The sequence below is a fragment of the Staurois parvus genome, unplaced genomic scaffold (assembly GCF_062004578.1).
Source record: "Staurois parvus isolate SC_StPar_1 unplaced genomic scaffold, SC_StPar_1.0 ptg002568l, whole genome shotgun sequence".
In the NCBI taxonomy this organism is placed as follows: domain Eukaryota; kingdom Metazoa; phylum Chordata; class Amphibia; order Anura; family Ranidae; genus Staurois; species Staurois parvus.
Window position 1 is genome coordinate 65,001 of NW_028320364.1, and position 10,764 is coordinate 75,764.

The 10,764-nt window shown below is 44.5% G+C and overlaps 1 protein-coding gene across 1 annotated transcript in view; it reads right to left on the reverse strand.

The window, feature by feature from the left end:
- The window catches only part of LOC149430637 (uncharacterized), a gene marked incomplete at its 5' end in the record, with an annotated part of 39,732 nt that extends 30,797 nt beyond the window's left edge, over positions 1–8,935 (reverse strand). The window contains 2 exons of the mRNA XM_089666164.1: positions 2,198–2,461; positions 8,315–8,935. Coding sequence (XP_089522290.1) covers positions 2,198–2,461; positions 8,315–8,935 — 885 coding nt within the window. The remainder of the gene's footprint in view (positions 1–2,197; positions 2,462–8,314) is intronic.
- Between the last annotated feature and the right edge of the window lie 1,829 nt (positions 8,936–10,764).

Sequence of the window (10,764 nt, forward strand, 5' to 3'; positions counted from 1 at the left end):
TTTTCCTCTGAAATGTTTTGGCTGTATTTTATGTTCCTAACCAATAAACATTTAAAAAAAATAAAAAAACGTTTGTACCAGGTGCTCCTTAGTGAACATTCAAGTGGTACTGATGTTGGACAAGGAGACATGCCTCGTAAGTCCATTAATATTCATCCCAAAGGTGTTCAGTAGGGATGAGGTCGGGTACGGATGTTGGATGAGAAGACCTGATCCCAACAGTGTTCAGTAGGGTTGAGGTCAGGTACTGATGTTGGATGAGAAGACCTGATACCAAAAGTGTTCAGTAGGGTTGAGGTCGAGGACTGATGTTGGATGGGAAGACCTGATCCCAAAGAGGTTCAGTAGGGTTGAGGTCAGATACTGATGTTGTATGGGAACACTTGATCCCAAAGGTGTTCAGCAGGGTTGCAGTTAGGGCTCTGTGCAGGCCACTCAAGTTCCTCCGCACCTATATGAGTTTTTTGGACGTCCTATTACCAAAACCATGGGCATCAACATTGAGTTTGGACCCTTTTTGTGCTACAAGATTGCTCACTCTTCTGGGAAGGCTTTCGCCAAGACTTTGGAGGGTGTCTGTGGGAATAGTGCACGTTTATGAGGTCAGGTACTGATATGGAAAGGAGTGAAGGCTTTTCCTCTGAAATGTTTTGGCTGTATTTTATGTTCTTAACCAATAAACATTTAAAAAAAAATAAAAAAACTTTTGTACCAGGTGCTCCTTAGTGCACATTCAAGTGGTACTGATGTTGGACAAGGAGACATGCCTCGTACGTCCATTAATATTCATCCTAAAGGTGTTCAGTAGGGATGAGGTCAGGTACGGATGTTGGATGAGAAGACCTGATCCTAAAAGTGTTCAGTAGGGTTAAGGGCAGGGACTGATGTTGGATGAGAAGACCTGATCCTAAAAGTGTTCAGTAGGGTTAAGGGCAGGGACTGATGTTGGATGAGAAGACCGGATCCCAAAAGTGTTCAGTAGGGTTAAGATCAGGGAATGATGTTGGATGAGAAGACCTGATCCCAAAACTGTTCAGTAGGGTTGAGGTCAGGGACTGATGTTGGATGAGAAGACCGGATCCCAAAACTGTTCAGTAGGGTTAAGATCAGGGAATTATGTTGGATGAGAAGACCGGATCCCAAAGAGGTTCAGTAGGGTTGAGGTCAGATACTGATGTTATATGGGAACACTTGATCCCAAAGGTGTTCAGTAGGGTTGCAGTTAGGGCTCTGTGCAGGCCACTCAAGTTCCTCCAACCTAAAAATAAAAAAAACTTTTGTACCAGGTGCTCCTTAGTGCACATCCAAGTGGTACTGATGTTGGACAAGGAGACATGCCTCATAAGTGAATTAATATTCATCCCAAAGGTGTTCAGTAGGGATGAGGTCAGGTACGGATGTTGGCTGAGAAGACCGGATCCCAAAAGTGTTCAGTAGGGTTGAGGTCAGGGACTGATATTGGATGAGAAGACCTGATCCCAAAAGTGTTCAGTAGGGTTGAGGTCAGGGACTGATGTTGGATGAGAAGACCTGATCCCAAAAGTGTTCAGTAGGGTTGAGGTCAGGGACTGATATTGGATGAGAAGACCTGATCCCAAAAGTGTTCAGTAGGGTTGAGGTCAGGGACTGATGTTGGATGAGAAGACCTGATCCCAAAAGTGTTCAGTAGGGTTGAGGTCAGGGACTGATATTGGATGAGAAGACCAGATCCCAAAAGTGTTAAGTAGGGTTAAGATCAGGGAATTCTGTTGGATGAGAAGACTGGAGCCCAAAGAGGTTCAGTAGGGTTGAGGTCAGATACTGATGTTGTATGGGAACACTTTATCCCAAAGGTGTTCGTAGGGTTGCAGTTAGGGCTCTGTGCAGGCCACTCCAAGTTCCTCCAACCTAAACTGGTCAAACCAAATCTTTATGGTGCTGGCTTTGAATACAGGGGCACAGTCATGCTGGAACAGAAAAGGGCCTTCACCAAACTGTTACTATAAGGTTGGAAGAGCAGAATTGTCTACAATGTCTTAGTCTGATGTAGTATTTAACAAGAACCTTCATTGGAAACAGCTAAACTCAATCATGTGGAAAAGGGTCCATGCAGTTTTGGCCATGGAGTGGTAGGTCAGGTACTCACAAACATTGGCCATATTGTGTAATAGAGATGACATGCCGCACGTAAAATGTTTGATACCCATAAAAGACTAACCTTTCTGGGATGGAGATTTCAGACTCTCTGTCTGTGGACCAATCATCTTCATAACAATGGAAATTTCTTTCAAAGACATCGACCAAGTTAGATGGTGCATCTTTTTCAGGGTTATTGGTGGACATTTGTTCCATTGTAGAGGACTTTGAGCAGAACGGCTGATCTCCGAAGACGCTTTCATCTGCTGCCTCGGACTCCTCTGCACCACCTGACGCCAAGTCAGAAGGGTGAGGAGAAGTATTGGTGGATGTCTTCGGGCAATCACTGCAAAAGGAACAAAGATGTGAAATTTAGAGTCAACTACCACTGCTTTACATTTACACGGGAATGGACAAGTTGGGTTATAATGGCAAAACCTATTTGGGGCAACAGTTGTCACTGAGACAGGAAGTGAGGAAGAATCAATGAAATCTGACAAGGGTTCTAATTTTTACCCAACCACATCCAAAATTGGATTCAATCATGGAGGCTTAACATCACATGTGGACGTTACCTTGGGCAACCTGCCTAGGAATGCCCATGCCTCCAGACTGACACCCACACCTCAAGGCATTTTCATATTTGTAGAAAGCCAGCCCACTGCTTGCTTGCATCAGTACTGAGGCGGGGCACTGTGATGTTTTCAGGAAGCTTCGTACAGCACCCTGAAGTCTCCTCCCACCAACCATGATCTGCCTGCATTGCATAGAGAAGAGCTGGGCAGAAGTGAGGTATACATAGAAGGACTGAAGTCCGACGTGCACATCCTTGGAAGGAGTCATGATGACGAAACCGTGATGTCAGACACCGGGATTGACACGACTGCGTACGCTAGTAGTGCCGCAGTGGCCATTTTGGAAGTGGTTACAGGCGTTATTCTTACACCGAATGTTTGTACGTGTACAGCTGCGCAAAATCGCGTACATATATACGTGATTTTGCTTTTCCAGGTCGGGGGCTCGTGCACTCTACCCACGCCGACATTCGGATCCGTGGCTGTCAAACACCGGGACCCGGTCAGTGAATACTCGCCGGCGCCCGGTGATTACCGAGGATCTCAGCTCGGGCACACTGCACAGCACAGCACAGCCATCCAAAGCAGTGGGATTACAGTGAAGCACACAGACACCACCCTCTAGTAAAACACTACCAGCACACAGTTAACCCTTTGATCGCCACTTATGTTAACCCCTTCCTGCCCAGTACCATTAGTAACGGGTCAGTGCTTTTTTTTTTTTTTTTAGCACTGATCACTGTATTGGTATCTCTGGGGATGTCAGTGACACCAAGTCAGTTCCCTCCAGTGTCAGAATGTCTGCCGCAATCCCGCTATAAGTCGCTGATCGCCGCCATTACTAGTGAAAACAATATTTTAAAAAATCACAGTATATATACCATTTGTAAACGCTATAACTTTCACGTAAACCAATTAATTTACATGTATTGGGATTTTTTTTTTAAGAAAGACATGGAGCAGAATACATTTTGGGATAAATTTATGACAAAATTTTATTTTTGAAATTTTTTTACTGGGCATGTTTAACCTCCCTGGCGGTCTGATTCTTTCCGATTTTTTGTGCTGAAAGCGGTACCATTTTTTTGCATGGAAATATGTCGTTTTTTATTGTAGGCTGTAATTTTTAGGAATAACTCACTGAAATCTGTCTGAACAAGAGTCTAGTAAACATCCCGGGGATGATAAAATTTGAAACACGAAATCATAAATTATAATTTATTAAATAATCATAAAAAATAATAATATAATAATAAATTTAATTCAATAATATAATCAAACCAAAAACACTGAAATTTGAAATACAGCGCCAAGTTCGCACATCGCTGAGCAAAGTCGCAGAATCGTTTTCAGTGTCTGATGACGAATTTCCCCCACGAATCATTATCACTCAATTCTGCAAGTGGTTCTAATTTACTATCGCTGTTCTCTAGCCGGTCTAAAACCGCTTTTGACCTAAAGGGACACTTTTTGGACGCCATGGACGCCATGGACTTTTCTAAGTTTCCAGGCAGAAAGAACAGTCAAAATGCAGGCAGGGCGCCGGACAAAGCACTCGGGACAACATGTATGTGAAATGGTTTGAAACAGCAATGTTTTACTATGTAATAATAATTTTTTAAAAAATGAAATTCTTAAAAAATTTCAAATTTGCCGCCGTTTCCGGCGCCCGTAGTCCCGACGTCACAGGGACCGGAACACAGAAGCCGGATGCCAGCATCGGCCGGAGGAGATGGCCGGGGACGCTGCAGGGGACACATCGTGGGAGCGAAGGACAAGGTAAGTGCTGCAGGGACTCCCTGAGCAACGCCGCATGGTAAGCCCGAGTGTAGCTCAGGGTTACCGCTTTTGGTACTCAAATTTTACCCCGAGCTACACTCGGGAACACCGCCAAGGAGGTTAATAGCAAAAAGTCAAAAATATTGTTTTTTCTCTCAAAATTGTTGGTCATTTTTTTATAGCGCAAATAACCGCACAGGCGATCAAATACTCTATTCGTGGGGGAAAAAGGACGTAAATTTCATTTGGGTGCAGTGTTACATGACCGCGCAATTATCAGTTAAATTGACGCAGCGCCGTAATGCAAAGAATGGCCTGGTCAGGAAGGGGGGGAGCAATTCTCAGGAGAGCAAATGGTTAATGAGACTGTACCGATAATACACTCACCGGCCACTTTATTAGGTACACCTGTTCAATTGCTCGGTAACACAAATTGCTATTCAGCCAATCACATGGCAGCAACTCAATGCATTTAGGCATCTAGACGTGGTGAAGATGTCTTGAAGTTCAAACCGAGCATCATAATGCGGAAGAAAGGGGATTTAAGTGACTTTGAATGTGACATGGTTGTTGGTGCCAGACAGACTGGTCTGAGTATTTAAAAAACTGCTGATCTACTGGGATTTTCACGCACAACCATCTGCAGGGTTTGCATAGAATGGTCCGAAAAAGAGAAAATATCCAGTGAGCTGCAGTTGTGTGGAGGAAAATGCCTTGTTGAGGTCAGAGGAGAATGGACAGACTGGTTGCTGCGACATTCAGATAGTAGGGTCAGAATCCATGAAAGCATGGATCTATCCGGCCTTGAATCAACAGTTCAGGCTGGTGTGTCATGGTGTGGGGGAGATTTTTTTGGCACTAGCAAAATTGGACCCAATAAAGTGGCCGGTGAGTGTATATTCACACATGGAAGAAAAATATATTTGAGATATATTTTAAAAATATTTTTCCCAAATATATTGCCATATATTTGAAATGCTACAATTTTCAATATATATATATATATATATATATACACATACATACATACATACACTGCATGTTGAAATGCGTTTTTACAAAATATATATTTTTAAAAATACATTTCGAATATACTGTATGTCTTTAAAAATACAAATCTACATTTTTTGGGATACATTTACAAATATATGTAAAAATACCGTATTTTTCGCTCCATAAGACGCACCTGACCATAAGACGCACCTAGGTTTTAGAGGCAGAAAACAGGAAAAAAAAAAATTCTGAACTAAAGGACTGCAGACATAGTACAGGAGATGACCAGAGACTGCGGACAGTACAGGAGATGACCAGAGACTGTGGACACAGTACAGGAGATGACCAGAGACTGCGGACAGTACAGGAGATGACCAGAGACTGCGGACAGCACAGGGATGACCAGAGACTGCGGACAGCACAGGGATGACCAGAGACTGCGGACAGTACAGGGGATGACCAGAGACTGCGGACAGCACAGGGATGACCAGAGACTGCGGACAGCACAGGGATGACCAGAGACTGCGGACAGTACAGGAGATGACTGCTGACCTTTGGGGAGGGGGTACCTGAATTTGACAGGTACCCGCTCTTACTTCCGCAGAGTTGTTCTTTGATCATACCTATTCCTCTATCCGGGTGCCCAGTGCGCATGAGCGAGAAGCACTTGCGCTTTGTGATTGGTCCGGCGGCTTCTGGGATCTGTCATGTGTCCCAGGTACCGCCTTACCATTCACAAAAAGCTCCGCTTCTTGCGCATGCGCACTGGGCACCCGGCTGTCATGCCCAGAGCCCACACTACAGAAGCCGGGAAGACAGCGCGCCGCTGGATAGAGGAACAGGTAAGATCAAAGAACAACTCCACGGAAGTAAGAACGGGTACCTGTCAAATTCAGGTACCTGCTCCCCCCCCTCCCCAAAGGTCAGCAGTCATCTCCATAAGGTCCTGCTGCAGAGCTGAGCGGCTGGCCCGGTATTCTGCACGGCGGCGGTGGAAATACCAGACCGGCCGCTCCATATTCGCTCCATAAGACGCACTGACATTTTCCCCCCTTTTTTTGGGGGAAAAAAGTGCGTCTTATGGAGCAAAAAATACGGTATATGTTAAAATTACTTTTTTATATGTTAAAAAAAAATCTGAAGTATATATTTAAAAATATATATATTTTTAATAATATATATTTTTTTATTATATTCTTCAGATTTTTTTTTAACAAATAAAGTCCCTTTAACATATTTTTACATATATTTGTAAATGTATTCCAAAAATGTAGATTTGTATTTTTAAAGACATACAGTATATTATTCCCCTGTCAGATCCTGACCCCACACTCAAAGAGACTATGTGGATTGCTCATTCCATGCACCTGTTACCCTCTTGTTTTCAGGTATGCCTGCATGTCCACAAGGACTCTTGGGAGTTTCTTGATATGGTATAGGGAGGTCTGCCCACATGTCCACCATCAGCCCTGCCAACGCTATGTCTTGAAGATCACTAGAACATGAGGACTCCTGAGATTTTCTTGAGATAGTGTGGGCAGAATTGCCCACATGTCCACCATCAGCCTACCAATACAATGTCTTGAAGATCCCAAGAACACAAGGACCCTTGGGATTTTCTTGATATGGTCTGGGCAAGTCTGAAAGTGAGGAGGTCTGCATGTATGTCCACTATCATGTCTTGAAGATCACTAGAACATGAGAATCCATGGAGGTTTCTTGACATAGTGTGAGCAGGATTGCCCATTTGTCCTCTGGGAGCCTGCCAACACCATGTCTTGAAGATCCCTACAACACAAGGACACTTGGGAGTTTCTTGATATGGTCTGGGCAAGTCTAAAAGGGTGGAGGTCTGCCCACATGTCCACTATCAGCCCTGCCAACACCATGTCTTGAAGATCACTAGAACATGAAAACTCATGGAGGTTTCTTGACATTGTGTGGGCAGGATTGCCCATTTGTCCTCTGGGAGCCTACCAACACCATGTCTTGAAGATCCCTACAACACAAGGACACTTGGGAGTTTCTTGATATGGTCTGGGCAAGTCTAAAAGGGTGGAGGTCTGCCCACATGTCCACTATCAGCCCTGCCAACACCATGTCTTGAAGATCACTAGAACATGAGAACTCATGGAGGTTTCTTGACATAGTGTGGGCAGGATTGCCCATTTGTCCTCTGGGAGCCTACCAACACCATGTCTTGAAGATCCCTACAACACAAGGACACTTGGGAGTTTCTTGATATGGTATAGGGAGGACTGTCCACATGTCCACCATCAGCCCTGCCAACGCCATGTCTTGAAGATCACTAGAACATGAGGACTCGTGGAGGTTTCTTGACACAATGTGGGCGGGACTGCCACAGAAGATCCCTAGAACATGAGGACTCTTGGGAGTTGCTTACTATAGTGTGGGCAGGTCTGGTAGTGGGGAGATCTACCCACATGTCGACCATTAGCCAGGTCAAAATGAAAGAGATTTATATTTGTTTGATAAATGCAAAAAATACCCATTTATCCTGCCAGAAATCTTGTGAAACAAGCTTCCTGTGCCCTCTGTAGTGTTTTATTGTCTACAGCGCTCATCTCACACCGCAAAACATAGCACTTCCCTCCTATGTTATTGAGAGAAGAAGGGGAGGTGTTCTGAGTCCATATATACAAGTATAGGGAGTGAGTGTTGTCAACCTAGGACAAGACGTGTGTTACTGGCTGCATCACCAGGTGAAAGTAAAGGAAAAAACAAAATGAATGCAACCACCACATCCAAGGACTGGTAAGCTACAATAAATGGCATTTCTGTTCTTGGGGTTAGGTACATGTTATTGAAAATAGGTAAATAAGTTCACTTACTTTGAAGTCTCTTGGTTTGGAGAAACAGTTAAAGATCGATCCGGAGAACCATTTGAAGAATGCCTCATTTCTGGTGTTTCTCTGCTATAATTAGTTCCTTGCATTGGTGGAGGGGAAGGTGCTGTCTGGGAAAATGTCTTTTCCATGGGTAGACTTTGAGATCGCTGCCTCGCCTCATCCAGATTTGTATTATATCCAGGTACATTAGGCACATCTTGAGGACAGGCGAGTCCAGAAACAGACTTGGTTGACTCTTGAGATGACCTCCGCTCTTTGTACTTCTCCCAGTTAGGAGGTGGAGGACGAGGAGGACCTTGCTTCTTTGTTCGAGCCGATGGCTCAGTTTGTTCAAGCTTTACTAGAGGCAACTCTTGCCTGTCCCGTACTTTGAGATGTTCCAAGTTCAGGTGATTTACAGAGTAAGATCTATCTCTTGAGAGTCCCCATTGTGGTGGCCCATCCTGAGCTGATGGCAAATCCACAGGCCTGAAGGGATGTTCACAGGAGAGGTCATAAGTAGATGCTGCCTTATAGCACTGAGACCGTTCCTGGTCACCGCCCTCGCAGCATGGCTTGTGTGGGCCCGGATAATGGAAGCCAGAATTAAACTGACATAGTTCACTGCAATACAAAATACATAGTTAATATTTGTCTTTAAGTTCTTCTGGACAAAGTCTACACTGGTCTTTATTAATCACCATTAAAGGCCAACTCCGGTCATAGCACCCACAAACATCACAGTAATGGTTCAAAATAATAATTAATGTTACTGTGCAGCACGCTTATGCTATTTGGAGTTATCAGAACCTATGATGTCACCATGGGGTTCAATCAGATACCCCTATTCCGGTCACCAGTAAGTTCACCGTGACCACAACGGCAGTAGTGTTGCATTGGGAAATATACCCAGATGTCCACCATCATCCCTGCCAAAACCAGGTCTTCAAAATCCCTAGAACACAAGGACTCTTGGGAGTTTCTTGATAATGGTGTGGACTAGTCTGAAAGTGGGGAGGTCTTCCCACACGTCCACCATCAGCCCTGTCAATATTATGTCTTGAGGAACCCTTGAGTGTGAGGACTTTTGGAAGTCTCTTGATATACAATGGGCAGATCAAATAGTAGTGCGGTTTTTATGTCCGCCATCAGCCCCAACAATACTGTAGGGGGAATTTATCAAAACTGGAGCAGACAGAATCTGAGGCAGCTGTGCGTGGCAACCAATCAGCATCCATCTTCAGCTTGTTCAGTTAAGCTTTAAAAATGAAAGATAAAAGCTGATTGGTTGCCATGCACAGCTGCTCCAGATTCTGGCTGCCCCAGTTTTGATAAATTTGTTTGTTTGTCTTGAAGATCCTTAGAACATGAAGACATCGTGCATCTTGACGTAGTGTGGACGGGCCCAATATCGAGAAGGTCTGCCCACTTGTCCCCATCAGCCCTGCCAACACTATGTCTTAAGGATCCTTAGAACATGAGGGCTCTTGGGAGTTTCTGGACATGCAATAAACAGGTCTGATGGTGGTGGACATGTGGGTAGACCTCCCTGCTAATTCCAGTAACACTATTACTTGAAGATCCCTAAAACATGACGACTCTTGGGAGTTTCTTAACATAGTGTGGGCAGGTCTGATTGCTGGGAGGTCTGCCCACATCCACCATTAGCCCCGCCAGCACTTTGTCAGATCCCTAGAACATGACAACTTTTGAAAGTTTTACTAATTGGGGTAGGTCTGATAGCTGTGAGGTATGCCTGCATGTCAACCATCATCCCTGCCAATACCATGTTTGAAGATCCCAAGAACACGAGGACTCTTGGGAATTTCTTGACACGGTGTGTACAGGTCTGAAAGTGGGGAAGTCTGCCCAGTCAACACCGTGTCCTGATAATCCCTAGAACATCAGGACTCTTGGAAGTTTTTTGACAGTGTGGGTGTGTCAACCTATATGTCCATTATTAGTCTGCCTACACCATGTCTTGAAGATTCCTAGATCCCTAGAATACGAGGATTCTTGGGATTGCCTTGACATGGGTGGGTGGTCAAATAGTGGGATATCTGCTTGCATGTTCACCATTAGCCCGGCCAATACTGTTTCTTGAAGATCCCTAAAACACAGGGACTCTTTAGAATTTCATTATATAGTGTGAGCAGATCTGATGGCAGGAAGGTCTGCCCATATGTCCACAATCAGCCCCTCCATAACTATGTCGTGAAGATCACTAAAACATGGAGCCCATAGTAGTGTGGGCAGATCTGATAGCATGGAAGTCTGCCCAATATCAATCAGCCCCCCTCCTAAACGGTTTTGAAGCTTCCTAGATATTGAGGACTCTTAGGAGTATCTTGATATAGTGTTGACAGGTTTGATAGCAGAGAGGTCTGCCCAAATGTCCCCCATCAGCTCAAGCACAATAAGTCTTGAAGAGCCCAAAACCATGAGGATATTTA